This window comes from Lutjanus erythropterus, chromosome 15, assembly GCF_056507025.1.
Source record: "Lutjanus erythropterus isolate fLutEry1 chromosome 15, fLutEry1.hap2, whole genome shotgun sequence".
In the NCBI taxonomy this organism is placed as follows: domain Eukaryota; kingdom Metazoa; phylum Chordata; class Actinopteri; order Lutjaniformes; family Lutjanidae; genus Lutjanus; species Lutjanus erythropterus.
The window spans coordinates 23,943,377-23,957,589 of NC_139331.1; the positions used below are offsets into that span (position 1 = coordinate 23,943,377).

Below are 14,213 nucleotides of genomic sequence, written 5' to 3' on the forward strand. Positions count from 1 at the left end.
CTATTTATTTCAGTCTTAATGTTGCATGCATATGCATATGTCTGCATGTTTCCTTAATCTCTGATAACACATCATGGTTACAAGATTTCTCCTTTAAACTCAGGTTGAAAAAGGCTGTGGTGTTTGTGCCATGTATTCCCCTGTGAGCAGTGCGTATCTGTATTAAGACCCATCTAAGGACTGGCACTGCAGACTAGCTGAGGCTATAAATGCTGTGGTATGTGGCACTGGTCCATGTATTTGTCCCCACAAAAATGAACATTAAATAAATAAATACTGTGTTTTTAATCTATTAATAAGCCGCATCAAAGATGAATTTCCATGATAATAAGGAGGCTAAAGGACAGCTAGAGTAATACATGGTTTGTGCACTATGTATAAATGTAAAAAGGCCCAATATGTCTGACTGAATTACAGCAGATTTATGTGTTGTCCGGCCAAAAACTCAACCTGCGTCAAAGTAATAAATGATTATGGACATGCACAATAACAACGTCCATCTAGCCTCACTGTAATAAACCTGCATGAGGGAAAATGAAGCAGGACCTAAATATAAACAGAGTGGTTCCTTTGTAATATCTAACCCTGAGCTGAAACCACACAGCTGCTGGTAATGGCTGAGTGAAAGTGATCCGCCTGTACTCTGTGGTGAGCTTGTAATGACTGAACATTACAAATTAGCTTAAATACAGAGGCTAATAGAAATATTAAAACTCTCCCTCCCAGCCAGAGTCTCCTCGATTCACTTCAGGGAAAAACAAAAACACCTACACTCACATTTTCTGTTTTCTCCAGACAGGCGTCACAGAATCATGTTCCAGCTCATTAACATTTTACAAATGCGGAAACATTACTGTTTTTTCTTTTCAGAGTAAACTCATTATCTTGCCAAACGTTGAAGCACGAGCTGCTTTAGTATTACACAACCTTATACCACCAACACGTTCCCCTCACATAACAATACATTTTGATAATTGGTCATCGACTTTCTTATGAAGTTTAGGTCTATCAGTTAAAGCTGGTTTCAAAGTAGTAATTAAATTGGCTCAGACCATTAAAACTTAAAGGGCCAGTGCACAGGATTTATTGGCATCTAAGGGTGAGGTTGTACTGTAGATTGCAACCAACTGAATACCGCTCGCCTCGCTCTCCCCTTCAAAGTGTGCAGGAGAAATACTGCCTTCAAATGGGATTGTGTTTACCATGTGCATGAGAACAGTCAATATGAACGCCCTCCTTTTGAGTTATTTGCGAACTCTGAAGGGGACATTTTCAGAAAGCTCCAGGTTCACATGCATTTGATGCATTTGCTGATGTTTTAAGAAACGGTGGAGACCATGGAAGTTAATTTTTCTGTGAATGGTAAGTTTTTCATCATAACTGTATAATGTGCCTGAGAAAAATGTTGATAAATTCACAATTATAGACATGAACATACACGTTGCATTGGCTGGGGGAGCTGCACTTTAGAAAATTAACTTCATAAAAAGTGTATATGTGTATGTATATATATATATATATATGTGTGTAGACTGTAGACTGAGTGGGATCTATTCATATTAACTCAACCACTGCTGAGTGCCAGCTACAAACTTTGTAAAGTGATGTGAGGAGTCCTATCTTCAATTAAAAATATCTAAAATCAAAGACATGATGTTTCAAGTCTTATCCACTAAAGGTCAGACAGTAGAATGTATGTAATCTTTTCATTTGTTCTGTTTGAGGAAACTTTCCACACTGACGAAACAACGATGGCCTTATTCAATTGAGCTTTTATTGAATTGCTTTCATCTTTTGCTACGGTGTCATGGTTTGGAACAGAAACCCTTTTGAATTAAATTGTTAAATGGTCTAGTAGGCTTACTGGTGAGTCACAGCTTAACCCAGCGTCCCCCAGACAATCACAGTTTGCACAGTGAAGTTCAACATATTCCTTCTGGGTGGAGGTTTATAGTCACAAGGTGCAGAACAAAGTGGCACAAAAATAGCTTTTTTTTCCAGCAGCCATCATGTGGATGAACCAGTCCTAGTGTTTTTTTTTTTTTTTTAATTCCATCAATATTAAACACCATTTTCATCAAATGTCAGGTCAGATATGTGGACTTAGCTCTTTTATTCTTCACTCTAAACAGGTTGTACTGTATGATAATCTGTATAGCTTCACAATAGTTCCACTTCAGCTGCATTTTACCTTCTTAATTATTGTAGTGGTGATACATTAAAGCATTTCCTGTTATTTTTCTCTTTTTTTGTCTACCACTAAGATACACAAAGTGACTACAGAGACAGAAAAGTACCACAAAATACATTAAACTACAACAAGAAGACAAGTAACATCTATGAGGACAGATAAAAACTACCACAAAGAGATATAAAACTACCGCAACAAGACAAACAACAACTAAAAGGAAACATAAAATGCAACAAAGAGACACAAAAGTACCAGAAAGACACATAAAACTACCAAAGGAGACATACAAATGACTATGAGGGGACATACATCTACCACAAAGAGACACAAAATGACTACTGAGAGATACTGTGTCTTTTTCAGTTTGGGTATGCTCCTGTGAAGGAGAGTTGAGGGGCCTGTTGTCTCATAATCTGTCCACGGTTATCGCCATAATGCGTTGAAATCTGAGGTAATGTGTTATTTTTGTGGATCGTCATTTAATATTAAACACTATTTTCATCAATGTCAGGTCAAATATGTCAACCATATTTAATATTAGATCTCTTTTGCCCTTCAGTCTAAAGAGGTGGTATTGTATGTTAGCAAGCTAATGTTAGTTTTGTTTGCTCTGTTAATCTGTTAGCTACACAACACTTACACTTGGTGGTTTGTATGTCTAAATTCTTAATGACAACTAACTTCAACATAAGAACAAGTTTGTGATGCAGCCAGTTTTTATTTAATAAATCTCTTAGCTTAATCCAGGCTAAGTTTGAACTTGAGCTGGTGAACTGGCTCCAACAGCCCCGTTGCCTTTTGCACATTCATCACTGCGGTGACCTTTTCCTTTTGTGTGACTTAGAGGAACAAATGCCTCTGTGGACCCCGAGGCTCTATGTAATATGCAAGTTCATACTCTCACCTGAAAACAAATGTCAGGTTTGCAAAGAAAGATTTATGGCTTCTCTTCAAGTACACATAGGATGCACACGTGGATCAGTGTGAAAGCCTGCCATGTTTTAGCTCTCTCCATCATTCTCTGCACTGACGTTTGTTTAATATCCTCCACACTCTGCAGAAGTATCCCCTCCACGCTGAGAAACATCGCTGTCTGTGTTTTGAACACAAACAACTCACCTTAAATCAGCATCAAACTTCTGGCCGGAGATTACAAGTATAAATCTCAAAGAAAAAAAAAAAATAACTTCAATACATTTTATTGATTATTTTTAGTTCTTACTCTTGAAACTGACTACAGTACTTCTGACAGGAATTCGATTGTTCAGTGACACCTTTTATCCTGGTGGTTTAATGCTTCACAGCATCCAATCTGCTTGGTTTGAGTCTTTATTTGACCCAGCAGAACTACTGTGGTATGCAACCTTACATCAGCCTTAATGTAATGAAGGTTGTTGTTTCATTTAATGGAAGGGGGGGGGCCTATAGCGGAACTCTCCTAATCATTTCTGCAACAGCGACATTTGTGCTGACACGCTCACCGTGACCTTTACAGGTAATAGACTGTTTTCTACCTTTACAATAACAGGACCCCTACCATCGCCCTGTGCAGGGACCACTATGTGGTTCAGTATACAATATAGTATCTTGCTGCCTTTAAAAAGTTAGTAGTTAGTTACTTAGTAATTTTCATGTACAGTAACTTTAGTAGGCTATTTATTGATCCCGGTCCTGACTTGCCAGATGGTTTGTTTTAAAGAACCATCTGTGCAGTCGTCCTGAAACTATCTGGAAAAGGGCAAGCACTTTAAAAAAAAAAAGAGACACTTGGCAGGTGATTGGATGAACCATCTGTCTATCACCTCCAACTTCAACCAATTGGATCAACGCTTCCATGGAGACTTCTCCCTGCCGTCACACCTAAAACCACGCCCATACCTGCCAGTAGTCCCTCCTAGGATGCAGACTGGCTGCAACACTTTTGGTGCAGACACAAACAGATAACTTGAAGCCTGGCAAGATGAACTCTGAAAAAATTGCTGTCATTTCATCGCTTTTTGATTGATCAGGATCCATGTCTGTCCAGACTTATATAATGTACATAGTGAAGACAATTTTTTAGGAATACAATATGGAACTTACCACTATATTGACCTGTTACTTTGAAGAAATTTAATAAAAGGTGTGACAATATAAGAATTAAGTTAAGTATACATATGATTTCCATGAATAATTTCCAGTTAGGAACATGCTGTCTTTACTTACAGACTATATATTTTTTTTTTTTACAGAGGAGTGCAGAGGGCTGATAGAGAGCTGAATATTATGATATCACAGTGAAGATGACCTTTGACCTTTTGGACATGAGATGTCATCACCCCATTGTTTTTTCTCTTTAAATATTTGTGTGTAATTTTGTTATAATTCTTAAGTTATGACCATAAAATGTGTTTAGTGAGGTCACAGCGTGTCTGTAAGAGCTCCAAAGTGTGTGGTGAGGAAATATGACTTTATCTGGGAAGGTTGTCCTTGGATTTATATACATATACTAAATCACAAGATGACCAAGACATGTCATCAGAGTTTAAGTTAGTCCAAATTAATGCTGAATGTTCACTGGATGATTAAGTGTCTGTTTACAATTTGTAAGACATCATGAATAATCTCGTAGGAGTATATTTATATGTTTAACATGTTTAATATCTTAAGGAGTCTGGCAGGATGAAGATGGGCAGCCACTGAACTTAAACTCCAGGCTTAACTTTACATTGCCAGACAACTAGCAGTTATAAACAGCTGATCAACTCATAGCGGAGGATTCATTGCTGCTTGTTTTTGTCAGTTTATGATGTTGCGCTCCTGCAGCCTCAGAGCTTCCCCAAGTCTGGAGAGGAGTGGGCAGGGGGAAACAACTCGCTTCAACCATAAATCTTACATTAAATAGGATATCAACCTATTTAATATATAGTCTCTGGCTCCAACTCGCTATTTGGACTGCAGTGCTCATTTTTGCATGAACAGTGTGACCAGTTATTCTGTAGTGCAAACTCAACTGTAACAGCAACAACAGTTACTCTCATAAAATAGCAAACTTTTTGGAAGTGAGATGAAAGACACCAGCCGCTGCGGGAAATGATGGGAAATATGAAGATACACATCCTGACATAAGTCCAATGAGTGAATGCATTTCTGCTGACAGAATATTGACATCCACTTCCCTCAACAGAACCCGAGCCTGAAGCCGTGATGCTGGGAGTAATGGTGAGGAACACAAAACATTATGTGCTGCCGCCGGCGCTGGATCGTCATCTGTGACTCTTGTGATTGATTCCTCAGTGAAAAGACTGACATCACTGTTCACACAAACATCACATAAAGGTTACAGATTTGCCCTACAAGTCTCAATTTAACCTGTGTAAATATCAGTTCATGCTGTTTTCCATCAATAGTTTCTTTCTTGTTTTACAGTATGCAACGTGCATTTTTCACAGCTTTCCACATTGTTAAATTAGTCTTTTATTCTTATAGCTGTGTTTATGTACGCTCATTGTAACAGCAGCAGTCAAAGTGTCAGTATAACAGCAGTAATGATCATTATATGCATTGATTATCATTCCACAGCACCCATACTTCATTTTTACACCTTTGTTTACACTTTACAGCCAATAATCCAGCAATGCATCAAATATATTTCCTCATTACCACCCTTTATTTTGTTATTGCAGTGGTTCACGAGCTTTTGGGCTCACAAGCCCTTAAAAATAAAGAAAACTCTTGACCCTTCATCACAAATTAAAGCCTCAGTGTTGACATGAGTTAAAGGATGATTTTTCCTTTATGTTACTTAAACGATGGATCCATTTGCTTCTTTTGCGGGTTTTTCAAATGGAATCTCCCACTCAGCGGTCAGTAGAGTGTTGATGTTGGCTACAGAGCTGATGGCCCCCCTCCATCAACGGTTTGCATGTAGCAGGCCTACATGAAATGGACCCTACCGTTATTTTGAAGAACTAATTTTAAGAAGGTCCAGAAGAGTTGAACGTATGCAGTAATTTTTACAAATAGAGCGAGAATTAAAGAAAAGCCACAAAATAACATAATTTTGAGTCATAGGACACAATTTCTTATCTCTTCATTCATTTGGTGAGCCCTCAAATTTTTCTTTTTGACAAATACATCAGTTTTATCCATGTAAAGATGCACACTGTCATCTGCAAAGCCACTGACATGTTCTGTAGGGTATCGACTTGCATATTTATATATTATTTATATATCAAGTTCACTATTTACTTATAATCAATGTCTGTCTGTTCCAATACTCTTTGTTTGTTAGAGTAAATGGCAGCTGACCAAGGCAAAAAAGAGAAAGTGTGGATTAAGCAATATGCTAATATCCTATGTGATGCACACCTGATACAATAAGCCCACTAATCGAAACTCATTTACTACTATTAACAATTGATCAGACAGTAATGAGCTTATCTGTTCATGTTAGATTGCAGTTAGTCTGCACACAACCTGCTGTTAAGTCTAAGAACCGTCTATCTGTGTAGAAACGAAGGGTTGGGTCCCGAACTCTGATCAAAATAGGTCGGTCGTAGAGCACTGATTCCAATTTAAAGTCTGTATAAAGGAAGGGAGTTTTTCTTCTGAACACATTATACATGTTAGTAAAGAGTTGCTGAAAACATGTGAAAAGACTGAGAACTGGGTAATACTAAAACGTGGAGTTAGAAAGTTCAGGATTTTTTGACCAAACCTGAAACACGGCCTTCCAGCATTATATAAGCCCCACACACAAACGACACCACCTCCCGCTCCACTCACACAAGGCTCAGATTGGTAAATCGGCAAGTCTGGCAAATCCCTGATGGGTCGATCCAACTAGTGGGCTTCAAGGCCACCAACACAACAAAAAAAAGGTAGAGAAAAATTAAATAAATAAATAAATTTGATCCACTTGATGTTAGAGTAGACCATCTGGTTGGGGTCTCACACAGTCCCAGTAAGGCAGGTGCAGGCAGTGGTGCTGACTGTCGGCATTAATTAGCCTGTTGAGAGAAGTTATTGTTGATAATAACTGAGTTTTTTTCACTGTTTCGATTGACGATAGCTTAGCATTTCTACTAGCATTAGCCAACAGCACGCTAAAACAGTATGTGACAAGTCCAAAACTTTAGTATGAAACCAGTGTTACATAACTTGCATATCTTGCATGGGGAAATATAACAGCATGCAAGCAGTGCAGTAATGACAACATCAACAGCAGCACACAGGAAGGATATCACGTATGCTTCCTCCAAGACACAAATATAACAGGTTGGAGGATTTTGGTTCGGATTGTGGTTGGTAAAATGTTCTAAATAAATAACAAAATGCTCTAAATAAAAAACTATGCTGAAATAGAGAAGTTTTAACTTTTGTGTGAACAACTGAAATTGTATTTTAGACATAACAGATAGAGACAAAGAGAGACAACAGACTCATCTCCCTCATAGATACAAAATGTGTCGGGGTAATGGCGAGCTGCAAGTGGTTACAAGTGTGGTTAAGCTTTTCAAAACTTGACACGGACAGCATTCCCTGCAGTATTTGTAATGCAAAAAGCAAGGCTGGCCAGAGCAACAGGTCTAATCTGAGGAAGCACCTGGTCACACAACATCTAACACCTGAAGAGCGCACTGTGTTCGACAGCCTGAAAGCCAAGTCTCCCCCAGCAGCTGCAGCTAACATCGGCACATCTGACGACAAAAATTTAAGTGAGGCATCGGCAGCTTCAACAACACCTTCAAGGAACTGTTTGGCTTGGTGGATAAGTTGTTCGAGATAGATGGGATTTTTTTCACCTTCCACTTCTACTAGCGTTAGTCACTGACTGCATCCAAAATTCCTCACCATATGCGATTTAGCACGCTAAAGGTCTGAAAACCTTAGTTTGAAACCAACACTATGTAAATTGCACAGGTATAGGTAAATACTACAGTATAAAAAGCACTGCAGCTGTGACAACAACACAAAAAGAAGAATATCTGATGTGATTTGTCCAAGACACAAATCATTAAATGCTCTTGTGACAGGCTGGAGGGTGTAGAGATGGGTTGTGGTGTGTAAAATGTTATAAGTAAATGACAAAATATTTTTTTATTACAGAGAAAGAACCAAAAAAAAGGTACCGTTGGGTGTCTGCACCAAATTCCAAGTAGTGCTAGGGCTCCACGATTAATTGAAATAATACTGAATAAAATGTGTGACATTATAAGTATTATAATGAAGAACTTTAGTGCTGCTGAGTTGTCCTGGCCCTCAGATCTTGTTCTTCAGATGTAAAACATGTTTGTTTGATACAGAACCCAATGAAAATGGAAATAGTGATGCAAAAACGATCAGTTCCATTGATTAATTGTGATTCATTGATTTTTTTGGTTCCTCATTTTGCAGCCCTACTAGGTACTTTAAACATATCAATTCAAATGTTAACGGTACGCAACTCTAGCAGAAACCGACCTCCTCAACTCTAAGCTGACCTCCTTTCACTCTTATTTTACCAGGTTTTATTCGCTCATCTGCAGAGGAACTCAGCCAGTAGATAAAAAAAAATATCTACACATAAATCCAAATCTGAAAATAAATGGTTCAGGTAACATTTTGGAGGGTTTAGCTCTGACAGTAGATCCTTCCGCTCAACTGTATCGGGTCAACACCTTTGAGACCCCGCTGTAGCAAAAAGATCTTTTACATCCCTTCTCTTTCTAGGAGGACAGCAGCTCATCCGACCGCAGATTATAACAGGGGACAGGAAATCAATACTTTCAGGAGCAGAAAAGAGGGAACATAGGTAAAGAAAGTTTCCTCCACAGTTTCAGTGCATTTCACCGCTGAAGAAATGACATGCTTGATTATTTCATTTTAGCCAGCCAAGTGTTGCACAGCGGCAGTTTGAACATTTGGCCATAAATAAATGCAACAAACCTGAGCTGAAAGCCTTATCTGAATGAGTTACTTCATACCAGGTGGGGAGTAACTAAGTACAAATACTTTGTTACTGTATTTTGTGGAGTTTTCAGGTATCTGTACTTGAGTATTTATTTAGCAGACAACTTTTTACTTTGACTTCCTACATTTTAACACAAATATCTGTGCTTACATTTTCAAAACAGGCTTGTTGCTTCAGTTTGTCTGAGGGGAATTATTGATTATTTTTTATTTTGCATCACTGCATGCCTCCTTCCCAACATCAAGATTGATTTCAACCTAAATGGATGGGACAGTAACACAGGAAATATGATGTGTATGCATCACTGCATATCATATATAACAACATAACATAATAAGACAAAAAAGAGGTAACAAGATGGAAAAAACGTAACAAGACAAAAAGACATTACACAGCAAAAAGTGATGTAAGAGACAGAGGGAGACTCGACTGAAGAGAAAAGTTGAGGTTCAGTTCGCTTTGCACAGAAACAGCCTGTAGAAATGTCCCTTAGAAGGCGACTTTTTACTTTTATACTTTGAGGGCATTTCAGAGCTGGTGCTTTTTCACTTTTACTTGATGAAAGAAGTTGAATCAGCGCTTCTATTTTTACCAGAGTTGTTTTTTTTACATAAGTTTCTGTACTTCTATTTCAGTAAATAAGGTGTGTGGTTTTCGCCACCTCTGACCATGTCACATATAATGAGAGGCATATTTCATCTGATTCACTGAGTTTTATTTGATGTCCACATGAGTTAACCCCCAGGAGTCACCCAGCATGCCAAAACAGCTGTCCAAAACAAAGATGTAATAAGAATAGTGCTTTCCACGGTGCTTTGAGAAAGTTGTGTCCTCTCTTCATCAGCATCAATAATATTGCATAATTCTATACAACTATTTTTATATTACTCTCTTCCAAAATGCATTCATTGTTGTTCATGCAGACTGTGTAACATCAGTCAACTTAGAGATCTATAATAACCATTTTGAAACATCAAACAGTGTTGTTGTCATCCAGCACTTTTGCATCCGCCGAATTCTCAGTCTGAACTTTCAGCGAGCAGACGAATCAATAACAGGGCATTACTTTGAAAAACATTAACATTATGGCCTCCTACATGCATCATTGCAGTTTTCTCAAGCAGAAAATGGGCTTTCAAACCTCTGAGCAAGGTTCAGATAATTCCCTTTAGATTTCCTGGTTTTAGTGACGCTGTATATTTCACAAGCTATTCCTTTCGTAGAAAAAAAAATGGAAGAAGTTCATGGCCACGATATTTCTCTGTCAAACTGCAGGAGGAAGACGGTGCAGGGAGGCAGGGCAGGGTCGGTGATGGAGCGCTCTGCCCTGAGAGGCACGGAGTGACTTGCGGTCGTAAAGCCAGTGAAATGGCAGGAATCTCATTTTGCTGCCCCATTTTCACAAGTGTCATTATCATACACCTCTATGTCCTGGAGACTGGAGGCGTCTGTGTCGTCTCCTGCGCTGCTCATACTGTTCCTGAAGGCGAACGCTCCTATGAAGGGGTACACGCTCCCTGTGAACAGGTCTTTAATGTTATAATGAGGGAGTTCTGGGTCTTGTCTCTCAGGTTTAGTGATACACTTCCCCTCCATGGCTTTGTTTCTCTGATAGTACTTTGAGAACTTGTTGAAGATGATCGTGATGGGCAGAGCCACCACCAACAGGCCACACACGATACACAAGGTGGCCACGATCTTCCCCGCCAGCGTCACCGGGCAGGTGTCACCATAACCGACCGTGGTCATGGTGATCGTCGCCCACCACCAGCCTGACGGGATGGTCCCCAAATCTGTGTCCTTCTCCTCCTTCTCCGCAAAGTAGATGAGGGCGGAAAAGATGGAGATCCCCACCGAGAGGAAGAGGAGGAGCAGACCCACCTCATGGTAGCTGTGGCGGACGGTGGCACCCAGTGCTCGCAGGCCGATGGAGTGGCGAGCCAGTTTGAGGATTCGGAGAACCCTCATGAGGCGTAGAATCTGCACAACCTTCCCCACGTTTTCCAAGTCCTCGCTCTCCTCTGTGCTCTCCTCGTCGGCCGTCTCCAGAGCTAAAGTGGCGTAAAATGGCAAAATTGCAGCAACATCAATGATGTTTAAGGGGTTTCCGAGGAACTTCCTGCGGGAGGGCGCAACAATCAGCCTTATGATGAACTCGGCAGAGAAGCAGGCGATGCAGATCTCCTCTAGGATGGCGAGGACAGGGTCCTCGATGGGTCTCTCGTTGTCATCCACGCGCTGAAACTCAGGCATGCTATGGACGCACATGGCAACAATAGAGGTCAACACCAGGCTGAGGGACGCCACGGCGATGATCTTTGAACCTCTGGAGTGACCTGGATCCTCCAGGCGCAGCCAGACATAGCTCCGCACTTCCGCACACCAGGCGCCTTTGAACTTGGCGAGGTCTTTATCGAGCGCAGACAGCTCCTCGAAGGACGAGTCAAAGCTCGGCTGCTGCTGGTCGTCACTCCTGATGTCCCAGTCTCTGTCCTCGATGTACTCCTTCCTCTCGTGGTACCAGTTGTTGCAGCAGGGGCTCAGGTGCAGCTCCTGGATGCCCCAGTACTCGATCTCCTGGCTGAAGGAGAAGACGCACAGCTCTTCCATCATGTGGATACGTCCCGTGTGGTAGAAGTTGAGCACACAGAGGAAAACACGTGGATTCCTGTCGAAGTAGTACTCCTTCTCGGTCGGGCTGTAGTCGTCGCACAGCTCCAGGATCGCCGCCTCGCTTTGACAGCGCAGCAGGCGGGCCAGGCGCGTGTGGGGGAAGCGGAGCAGCGTGTCCGGATCCACTTCATGCCGTACCCCTCCCACATTGAGGTGGACCTGGTCCTCTTTATTCCCCCGCCGGTGGAGGATTTGCCCATAGCCCATGGTCCTGATAAGACAGACACAACATTACAGTGAGAAATGAAGCCTGTCAGTTTTAAAGATTTTCCTTATGACAAGAAAATGCCCCACAACCTTATAGAGTCAGGACTGTAAGTGGTACATTTATGTGGAGAGATGTCTATTAAGACATATTTGACTGCACTGTTTGTAGAACACATTAGTCCTCTGAAGGAAAAAAAATCAATACAGCGCACACAGGAAATGGCTGGAGCTGGAATGAGTGAAGAGGAGGCGTGAGGTACTGTCACTTCTTTGAGGGCTCAAGTACAGGATTATCACCAAGAGAATCAAATTACACTGCGGACTAGACTAACTCAGAGGAAATGAGAGGCAACAAGTTGAAACTGAACCCACACATCACTGAAAGCCTTTATTAAAGCCTGTGACACACTGTATACCAGCCTGTGTAGATGTCTCTATTGTTCTGTGCGTATGTCCCAGTATTTACTCCCCTTGAACTCATGAAAACAAGAGCTAACATTTTCCCACCAAACCCTATTTGCAAATAAGTAAATTACTTTTAATTTTACGCAAAATTAAAGAAAAGCGTAAAGATTCACGTACCTGTACTTGGAGCCTTTCTTTCCATGAAAATAACTTTTATCCGGCTGGTTTAGTTTTCACATTCTGGTAAATAAAGAGACGCACACAGCAGGTCGGAGAAGGAGGGAGGAGTGCGGCGCTGCTGCAGCTTCACGGACGGGACAAGAAGAGCTGGAGGCGGGACAGCAGCACGGCGGCAGTTTGTTCCCTTTTACAGGGAACAGGGAGGGGCGAGAGAGAAGAGGAGAGGAGAGGAAGACTGCCGTACACAGATGGAGGAACACCCTGAGAGAAATTACTGTAGTCGCCCATAATATCTCATTTCCACCAGGAAAAGAAAAAAATATCCCCAGGATAATTTAGCGATAAAAAAGGTCAAAATTATGAAAAAAATGCACAATTATGAGCTAGAAAAATCGAAATTAGGAGAATAAAAGTAATTATGATAGACATTCACCGTTAGCAGATCAAACGTCAATATTCTGATAGTAATTCACAATTATGAAATTAAAAAGTAGAAACTATAGTCGATAAAAAGTCCAAATTATGGCAAGAAAAATGCACAATTACGACATAAAAACTCACAATCGTGAGATAAAAAGTCGAAATTAGGAGATAAAATACATAATTATGAGATAAACAGTTGAAATTAGGAAATAAAAAGTCATAATTATGAGATTTAAAAAAAATATAATTATGCTAATTTTATTCAGGGCAATGACTAATATGATGTAGCTAAAGAACATTATCCTTTTTTTTTTTTTAGATTGTATACTTATTTTTGTAAATCTGTTCTAAACTTAATTTAAGTCGACAGTGGTTAGGATGTGCTGTTTTCGTTTTTTTTTTTTTTTTTGTCCTAAAAAGATAAAAAGTAGAAATTATGAGATATGTAATTGTTAAGATAAGACTTTTTATCTTTTAATTATGACTTTTTTTTAGCTCATAAATATGACTTACCACAGAGATTTTTTCTTTTACTGGCATAAATGTGCTTCCATAAAACAAAGCAGCAGTTCTGTTGTGATATTTCATCTCTGTGACTTACTTTTAGTGAGGAGTGCACCTGCAGTAGTTTTATGCAAGTTTAATGTTTTTAAATTGTTCATTTGTAGCTTATTTGTGTGAAACCACTGCGACTAAAGGCAGCTAACCAAAGCTTGTGTGCAGTGCTGGAGGGAGTAACATAAGTAAAATCACACTGACATTTCAATCCTCTGTGAGAAAGCACTGCTGGCAGGCGAGCTGCCAAACCAGGCAGTAACAGTGTATTTGGCAGCAGAGGAGAAAAGCAACATACCTTTATAGTGTGAACAGATATTTTAAAAACAGTTGAGAGAGTGCTCTTTGACAATTTGTAATCCATCTTCATAGTATTTATTACCTTAATATAAAAAACATGTTCAGTATCTCCCACATGAGCTGCTTACAACGTAAAACCAACATAAAACTGTTACTAAATGTTGCAGGATATTGTGAGCTTTTTCTGTTCTGCTTCTTAAAATTAATGTGGCATTTTAACATCTCAGCATCTCATTAGGGTAAACACACATTTTCAGTTTAGGGTTTGTTAATTAAAGTTACTTTAAGTTATGTGCTTTTTTTGTACCACAGCCAGGGGCGAATTACTGACCCAGACCCACAAAT

At 40.0% G+C, this 14,213-nt stretch overlaps 1 protein-coding gene across 1 annotated transcript; it reads right to left on the reverse strand.

Annotated features, from left to right (window-relative positions):
* Positions 1–9,818: 9,818 nt before the first annotated feature.
* On the reverse strand, positions 9,819–12,729 carry LOC146314450 (delayed-rectifier potassium channel regulatory subunit KCNS3-like). The gene is made up of 2 exons (XM_084737343.1): positions 12,588–12,729; positions 9,819–12,009 (listed from the first exon to the last, which is right to left on the reverse strand). The coding sequence occupies exon 2, from the start codon at positions 12,003–12,005 to the stop codon at positions 10,506–10,508; it is 1,500 nt and encodes a 499-aa protein (XP_084593469.1). The 5' UTR covers positions 12,006–12,009; positions 12,588–12,729; the 3' UTR covers positions 9,819–10,505.
* Positions 12,730–14,213: the final 1,484 nt, after the last annotated feature.

Excerpts from the sequence above, each read along its gene's own strand:
- LOC146314450 (XM_084737343.1), bottom strand. The coding sequence starts at position 12,005 with ATGGGCTATGGGCAAATCCTCCACCGGCGGGGGAATAAAGAGGACCAG.